Source organism: Palaemon carinicauda, chromosome 8 (genome assembly GCF_036898095.1).
Source record: "Palaemon carinicauda isolate YSFRI2023 chromosome 8, ASM3689809v2, whole genome shotgun sequence".
In the NCBI taxonomy this organism is placed as follows: Eukaryota; Metazoa; Arthropoda; class Malacostraca; order Decapoda; family Palaemonidae; genus Palaemon; species Palaemon carinicauda.
The window spans coordinates 96,461,251-96,469,956 of NC_090732.1; the positions used below are offsets into that span (position 1 = coordinate 96,461,251).

Genomic DNA, 8,706 nt, shown 5'->3' on the forward strand with positions numbered 1-8,706 from the left:
TGTGTGTGTGTAATACCAATTTTCGTGCCAGTTTCTCGGACCAGGGTTCAATTCCCGGCCGACCAGAAGTTATTATCTCTTAGTTGATTTCCCCTTGGTTCTCTGATCCCGAGGTATAGAGAGAATCCAGATATTAAGGGAATATAATATATGGCTTATGTAAATATGAAAAACACAACTCAATGTGAAAAATTTATCATTATATATACATATATATATATATATATATATATATATATATATATATATATATATATATATATATATGTGTGTGTGTGTGTGTGTGTGTGTGTATGTGTGTGTAGAAATCACAAAAGCTAACACGTGATGAGCATAAAATAATTAAGTATTATAGCCACGAAAGGAACAATGAAAACAAACTCAGTTCTTCTTTCGTGACTATAAAAAATAAATAAATACACAAATATATATATATATATATATATATATATATATATATATATATATATATATATACATACATATATATATATATGTGTGTGTGTGTGTGTGTATATGTACATATATATACATACATATATATATATATATATATATATATATATATATATATATATATATATATATATATATATATATATATACACAATTTGATAACTTGAAGAAAATAAGAGCTAAGAAGAAAGTGGTCTTTATAAAAATGAAGGAAAATAGCATTTGGGTCTACACCTCCATAAGCATCAACATCCATGAAGAGTGTCCTAATTCCATAGGACTTGAATGCTAATCTAGTTAGTTTAGCCTCAGAAAAACAGGAATGAGAAAGATCTAGTTTCTCAATACTCTACTTGCTGTCTGTTATGGTCGGCTATATCAAAACGTAATTATACAAAATCCCCTTTAATGTTTTATTTCCCGATTGATTAATTTATCATACAAATTAGCAAAATAGTAACAGGTAAGAAAATAATACCCAGCAAACACACACACACATACTCATATATATATATATATATATATATATATATATATATATATATATATATATATATATATATATATATATATATATATATATATATATATATATATATATATATATATATATATATATATATATATATATATATATATATATATATATATATATATATATATATATATATATATATATATATATATATATATATATATATACACACACATATATGTATATACACACATGTGTGCGCGTGTGAAGGTACCCCGTTCCTACTCTTTCCGTATGGTTAGTTTTGTTTTGACGTCCCGATTGCGTATCAATCTTTTATGGGTCCTGATGAAGGGCAACAAACTCTTTCCTCAGAGTATTCGTTTGACCAGTTCCTCTCCTCCTGCCGTTGCGCTTCTTGGCCGCATTTCTTGTGACGAACATGTTGAAGGCATTTCATGACAGCGGAACCCCAATTGAACCATTGATCCCTTTGCAATTAAAACATCCTTTTTATAACAACCGTAAGAGATTTTGTGTTTCAAATTGCCTCTCCTGATCATGATGATATAGATTGACCCGCCTATATACAAGGCGGACCACAGGCCCTTGCGTTAGCAGCCCATAAGGGGAACGGAGCGTTGGTGGTATCTTTTAAAAGGTGTTACTAGTGTTGGATGACAGGAACACTAACGACAGACAGATGATGATGAGGCTGACACAAAATAACAACCGAAACTGGAGCCAGAAGCTCAAATCCGGGGCGTCGTAAACCAATAATCTCCGATGCGAAACCCGTTCCTTCGTTGGTCCTAGATGATTATTTCTTTTATAAGAGCATGCTAACAGGAAGACGTCCAATTGGAGTGTCTCTCCTAGGAAGTTCTTCCTTTTAGGGGGGAGGAAAATTACTTCAGATTGAAGAATTTTAGCTTTCTCTGATCCTTCAATATTCTCTACGTCTGAGTAGTTACCGCCTTATTCTGCACAATCTTTATTTTTGGATCTTCAACATTCTGGATTTTACTTTCTCATTTCAAATCCGCACAATCGTAAAGTGATCAACAAATAATAACTAGTTCTCCTTTTTGGATTCTTCATTTCTTCTCTTCCGTTCTCCTTCCTGTCTTCTTCTTCTTCCTGTATTTTCAGTCCGAATCCTTTCAAATAAATCCATTATTAGTCTTGAAGATTCTTGTTTAGCTTTTCCTAACTGCCTTCCTGATTCCATTTTTCGTTGATTCCTTTTTGACAATGTATTTTGGTTTTCTTCCACAGTCGCAGACTCAATATTTGTCTTAACTTTCACCAGAGAATTTTCTGCATCACACAAATCTTGTTACCTTTTTAATGGCCTCAGAGGCAAATCAGTGATAAAATCTTGCAAATTTGGGTTGATCAATAAAACTATTGAAGCAATCTTTTTACCTTTTCTAACATTCCTGCTTAAGACGAAAGACAATTTGAAGCCGATTTGGGAATGCACCGGTATTCCATACTTCTCCTAACAGAGACTAAGAATCTTTTGGAGCTCTGACAGGAAAGCATTCAACTTTCCTATTGATGACGAAAGACAAATTGGAGACGAATAAGGAGTTGGGGGAGTTTTGAAGACTATTTCGGATTTTGGAGCCTGTTAAGGGCTTCCAAAAGGCCTTCATGTTTTTTGAAAAATAAGGTAGATACAGGAACTCTATATTGTTGGCTAGGCGGGGCTGTCTGCTTCTCGCTAGCCCTGAGGACCTCCCCCCTTCCCGCTGGCAAGGCGGGGCTCCCCCCTTCCCTCTGGCTGGGCAGGGCTCCCCTATTCCCGCTGGAAGGACGAGGCACCTCCCTTCCTGCTGGCAGGGTGGGGCTCCCCACTTCCAGCTGGCAGGGCGGAGTTGCCCCTTCCGGCTGGCAGGGTGGGGCTCCCCACTTCCAGCTGGCAGGGCAGAGTTGCCCCTTCCGGCTGGCAGGGTGGGGCTTCCCCCTTCCTGCTGGCAGGGCAGGGTTCCCCCTCCCTGCTGGCAAGGCGGGGCTTACTCATTCCCGCTGGCAGGGTGGGGCTCCCCCTTCCCCACTGGTAGGATGGGGCTACCCCTTCCCGCTGGTAGGGCGGGGCCTCCCCCCTTCCCAGTGGAAGGGCAGGGCTCCCCCCATCCTGCTAGCAAGGCGGGGCTCCCCCCTACCCGCTGGCAGGATGGGGCTCCCCCCTTCCTGCTGGCAGGGTGGGGTTCCCCCTTTCCCGCTGGCAGGGCGTGACTCCCCCTTCCTGCTTGCAGGGCGGAGCTTCCCCCTTCCCACTGTCACGGCAGGGTTCTCCCCCTTCCCGCTGGCAGGGTGGGGCTCCCCCCTTTCCGCTGGCAGGGCAGGGCTCCCCTCTTCCTGCTGACAGGGCGGGACGCCCCTCTTCTTGAGCCGGGCTTCCCCCTTCCCACTGACAGGGCGGGCCTCCCCCTTCCCGCTGGCAGGGAGGAGCTCCCCCCTTTCCACTGGAAAGGCTGGGCTTCCCCCCTCCCACTGGCAGGACGGGACTCCCCTCTTCCCGCTGGTAGGGAGGGCTCTCACCTTCTCGCTGGAAGGGCAGGGCTCCACCGTTCCATTTATTTTTCATACATTAATGTCTGGATTCTCTTAATGCCCTCGGGATCAGAGCCCCAGGCGAAATCACACAAAGACAGCAGCTTCTGACAGACAGGAGTCGAACTCTGGTCTATGAAACTTGTATGAATATTGACATACCACTTGGCCAAGTGGTATATATATATATATATATATATATATATATATATATATATATATATATATATATATATATATATATATATATATATATATATATATATATATATATACATATATATATATATACATATATATATATATATATATATATATATATATATATATATATATATATATATATATATATATATATATGTATGTATGTATGTATGTATATAAGCATACATACAGATATATATATGCATATACATATTTATACATACATAGTTGTCGTACAGTTTGGAGTATTGGCAGTAGCCTACTAGACACAGATCATGATATAGCAGGGATAAATTGACCCTCAAAGTCATATGACATGCAATAATCTAGAAAAAAAATCAGAATCTTGATGTAATTTTCAGCACAGTTTGAGGGTTCTATGACGGTTGATTCTTCAGGTCGTTATTTCCGGTAGTATGCTGGAAACTCTTAAACTGGACTTTTGAATCTTCTGAGGAATGGGTTCAGTCATACGAGGGACTAATTTTAGGCCATCTTTAAAGAATCCAAATTCTTCCATGTAGATTCCAACTGTACTTTGAACTGATCCAGTTCCATAAACATCAGACACCAGCTGATCAAAGTTGTCATAGTTGCCATGAAACACTGTTCCTTCAGGTTGATCCTTAACCATATCACTATTACTGAAACACTTTCAACCATGTGTATGCCAGGACAGTTTCCAATTCAAGAGAAGAAGCATAGGACTCATAATTACCTAGTTTGTTTAGGAAAGTAGATAGTTGTTTAGATTTGAAGAGATGGCGGAGTGTCATACATATAGGATATGCATTTTCATCTTCCACTGTACCAACCGTGTGTCACACAATTGTACATAATTATTTTGTATATATCATGCTTGTATCTGCGCTCTTCCCTCGCACTAAAAAGAACCTGAATGATCATGTCTCCGGTTTTGCTCTGTAACATTGTCTGTCTTTCGAACAGGTTATGTCCTGTTGCCTTGAGGTTTTGTATATAAAGGAGAGTGTTCCTTAATAAACAACTCAGTTGATTGCTTCCTGCCTTTGAGTTCACAACCCTCTCTCGGCACCGTCACATTGGTGACCCCGGAAGTCGACTTGCTCCCACTGCCTTCCACCCCAACCTCCCTCGCCCCTCCATCGTTGGTACTATGACGGACTCTACTACAGCAGTTGGCGTTGCAGCCGCCCCATTGAAACTTTCACCATTCCCCAGCGGAGAGGCATTTGCTTGGTTTCAACGCGCAGAAGTCCAGTTTCGCATCAACGGCGTGACTCGCTCAACCACCAAAGCAGATTATGTTCTCGCGGCGATACCCGGGGACACCTTCCCGGAAATATCCGACTGGCTTTGTGAACAAGGAGAAACGCCAATAGCGTATGACACCCTCAAAACATACCTTCTGCAGCAGTACTCGGCGTCGCCAGCCGCCCATGTAGCAAAGCTTTTTCAGCTCTCGCAACAACCGTTGGGGGACCAAAGGGCTTCGCTTGCCCTCAGGGAAATGACCAGTATAGCTTGCCTTTAACCTGCCGCAGACGGCTCTCCTCGTGAGGTGAACCTACTTCGTGCCCTTTGGATACGCCGTTTACCCGGACCTATACGCGCTGCCATACCCGATGTCGATAGTTTACCCATAAAGGACTTGATGACCAAAGCCGACGCCCTTATGGACAGCCACTTCAAGACCTCCATCAACGCCTCCACCCCTGACGAAGACGATGCCTATTCAACGTCAACTGAAGCTGACATGAATGCCGTAGGACATACACGCCCACACCGTGATGTGCCGAAGCAGAGACAAAGCCGCCCACCACCCACCAATCGCTCGCGCCCCAACAAACGACTTCTACAGCCACTTACTACCTCCCATCCGCCGCAGTTTTGCTACTACCACTTCAGATTCGGGGCAACTGCGAAGAAATGTGCCGAGGATTGTCAGTGGCCAAAAAACGTGTAAGTAGGCCATCGTTCGTGGCGGTGGCCTCCCATGTTTCTAATCTTTTCTTTTTACAGGATGCAGGAACGGGCGTGCGATTTTTGGTAGACACGGGTGCTTGTTGTTCTCTTTCGCCAAGGAAACTCTTCAAGACACGACGTAGTCTGTCTACATCTGCCGACGTCCGCTTGGTAGCTGCCAACGGATCTGTGATACCTACCTACAGTTACGAGAACCTCACATTATCGTTCGGAAACGGTAAATTCAATTGGAAGTTTCTCGTTGCAGACGTCACCATGCCAATCCTCGGTGCGGATTTCCTCTCTCATTTCCACCTTCTGGTCGATGTCGCCCACCGACGATTGGTCAACGCAGACTCGTACTTGTCGACACCTCTTCAACCCGCCCCCTCTAACCTCGCTCTCCACATTAGCGCACCCACGGATGCCTACGCCCACCTCCTCAGGTCGGACCCGGAAGTTTTCCGTCCAGAACTTCGCCAAACGCCCATGGTTCCTGCCAAGCAAGGTATTTATCACCATATCAAGATGACGGGACCCCCAGTCTTCGCAAAATTCAGACGTCTGGCACCGGAACGATTGGCAGCCGCCAAACAGACGTTCGCCGAAATGGAGGAAATGGGCCTTTGCCAAAAGGCATCCAGCCCATGGTCGTCACCCTTACACATCGTTCTGAAGAAAGACGGCTCCCTCCGTCCGTGCGGGGATTACAGGCGCCTGAACATGCAAACAGAACCGGATCACTACCCCCTGCCAAACATTGCCGACGTGACCTCCTACCTGCACAAAAAAGGTTTTCTCTACGCTCGATCTCCTGAAGGGGTATTATCAGGTGCCTATGAACCCAGAAGACATCCCCAAGACTGCCATCACCACTCCGTTTGGTACATACACCTTCAATTACTCCTGTTTTGGCCTTCGTAATGCTGGGGCAAGGTTTCAACATCTCATGGATGGCATCTTAGGGGACCTCCCTTTCTGTGTATGTTATGTGGATGACATACTTGTGTTCTCCTCCTCAAAAGAGGAACACCTCCATCACCTGCGCATTGTGCTCGACCGCCTGCAACAAAACGGCCTTGTAGTCCAGTACGACAAGTGTACCTTTAGCGCCAACGAAGTGTCGTTCTTAGGGCACCTCATCACTCCTGAAGGTGTCCACCCCCTCCCTGAGAAGGTAGCAGCCGTTCAGAACTTCCCCGTGCCCTCAACCATCAGAGCTCTGCAGGAATTCTTGGGCATGATCAACTATTATCCCCGTTTTCTGCCAGCCATTGCCGCCACTCTTGCTCCCCTCTACGCCTCCCTCAAGGGCAAGCCGAAGGACCTGAAGTGGGGTCCCCTTCAAGATGCAGCCTTCTGCAATGCAAAGAAGGCCCTATCAACTGCTGCGACTCTCACTTTTCCTATCCCACATGCCCCTCTCCTTCTCTCCACCGATGCCAGCGACGTCGCTATTGGTGCAGTACTCGAGCAGGTGGTCAACGGCTCGCCCCGCCCATTGGCCTTCTTCAGCAGAAAACTGTCCAAGGCAGAATCGGGTTATTCTACCTTCGATCGAGAATTGCTGACGGTGCACTTGGCTGTCCGTCACTTTCGCCATTTCTTAGAAGGTACGCCCTTCGTCATTCGTACAGACCACATGCCTCTGGTGCAAGCCTTCACTCGACAGTCTGATGCCTGGTCCGCCCGGCAACGCCGACATCTCTCCGCCGTGGCTGAATACAATTGCACCCTTCAATACGTCCCTGGGAAAATGAATCCCGTTGCCGATGCCCTGTCAAGAAACACGTTGGCTGCCGTTCAACTGAGATTGGATTACAACGCCCTGGCTGAAGCCCAACGACAGGATCCAGAGTATCAAGCATGTAGGACATCCTGCACGTCCCTCCGTTGGGAAGACTTTCCCCTCGAAGACTCCAACACCACCCTCCTCTGTGACGTCAGTACTGGTAAACCGCGACCTTGGATTCCTGCTCCCATGCGACGACAGGTGTTTGATTTCATTCACGGCCTTTCACATCCCTCGTGCCGTTCTACTGCACAGATGCTGAAGGCAAAGTTCATTTGGCACGGCATTTCTAAGGATGCTAAGGATTGAGTCCGCGCCTGTACTTCTTGCCAAACTTCCAAAGTACATCGACACACGAATTCAAGAGTGGGCACCTTTCCTCAACCTCAGCGTCGTTTCGCACATATTCACGTCAACATTGTAGGCCCCCTACCCACATCACAAGGACATCGTTACCTGTTTACCATCATCAACCGCTCCACCCGTTGGCCTAAAGCCATTCCCATGGAAACTGTAACGTCCGCCTCATGTACATCTGCCTTACTCTCTGGATGGATTGCAAGATTTGGTATCCCTGAACATATTACTTCTGACAGGGGAACCACTTTCACCTCTCAATTGTGGACATCATTAGCGAATCTCCTGGGCATCACCCTACGTCAGACAACGGCCTACAACCCCGCTGCCAATGGAATGGTTGAACGTTTTCATCGCACCCTCAAAGCAACTTTGATGTCCCGCTGCAAGGATTCAAACTGGTTTACTCAGCTTCCCTGGGTCCTCCTGGGACTAAGGACCACTCCTAAAGACGCCCTCGACGTCTCGGCAGCTGAAATGGTGTATGGCGACCCGTTAGTCGTCCCTGCCGAATTTTTTCCTTCTACAACCTCCTCCGACGATCTCCAGCGCATACCCATGTCGTGGGAAAATTTACTCCATGCCGCCAGACTTACAAGCCCCCAGCGAAGCATCACAAAGCAACAGACTTGCACTCTGCAACGCACGTCTTCCTACGCAACGACACTACCAAGCCACCACTAACGCCCCCTTACACGGGTCCTTTCCTTGTGATCCGACGCAGTCCGAAAGCATTCCTACTAAACATTCGTGGCAAAGAAGACTGGGTCTCCATTGATCGTCTAAAACCTGCTTATTTCCTGCCAGATGACCCGCCTACAGTTCGCCTCTCTAGATCAGGGCGCCCTCTTTTAACTTGTACAGTATGTCATTTATAGGGGGGGGGTGGCCATGTACCAACCGTGTGTCACACAAT

General features: G+C 45.6%; 1 protein-coding gene across 1 annotated transcript; it reads right to left on the reverse strand.

Moving 5' to 3' along the window:
• Nucleotides 1-3,098: 3,098 nt before the first annotated feature.
• LOC137645376 (uncharacterized) lies at nt 3,099-3,527 on the reverse strand. The gene has a single exon (XM_068378184.1). The coding sequence runs from the start codon at nt 3,525-3,527 to the stop codon at nt 3,099-3,101; it is 429 nt and encodes a 142-aa protein (XP_068234285.1).
• Between the last annotated feature and the right edge of the window lie 5,179 nt (nt 3,528-8,706).

Bases quoted from the DNA above. Each gene is read 5' to 3' on its own strand.
- LOC137645376 (XM_068378184.1), bottom strand. From the start codon at position 3,527: ATGAAAAATAAATGGAACGGTGGAGCCCTGCCCTTCCAGCGAGAAGGT.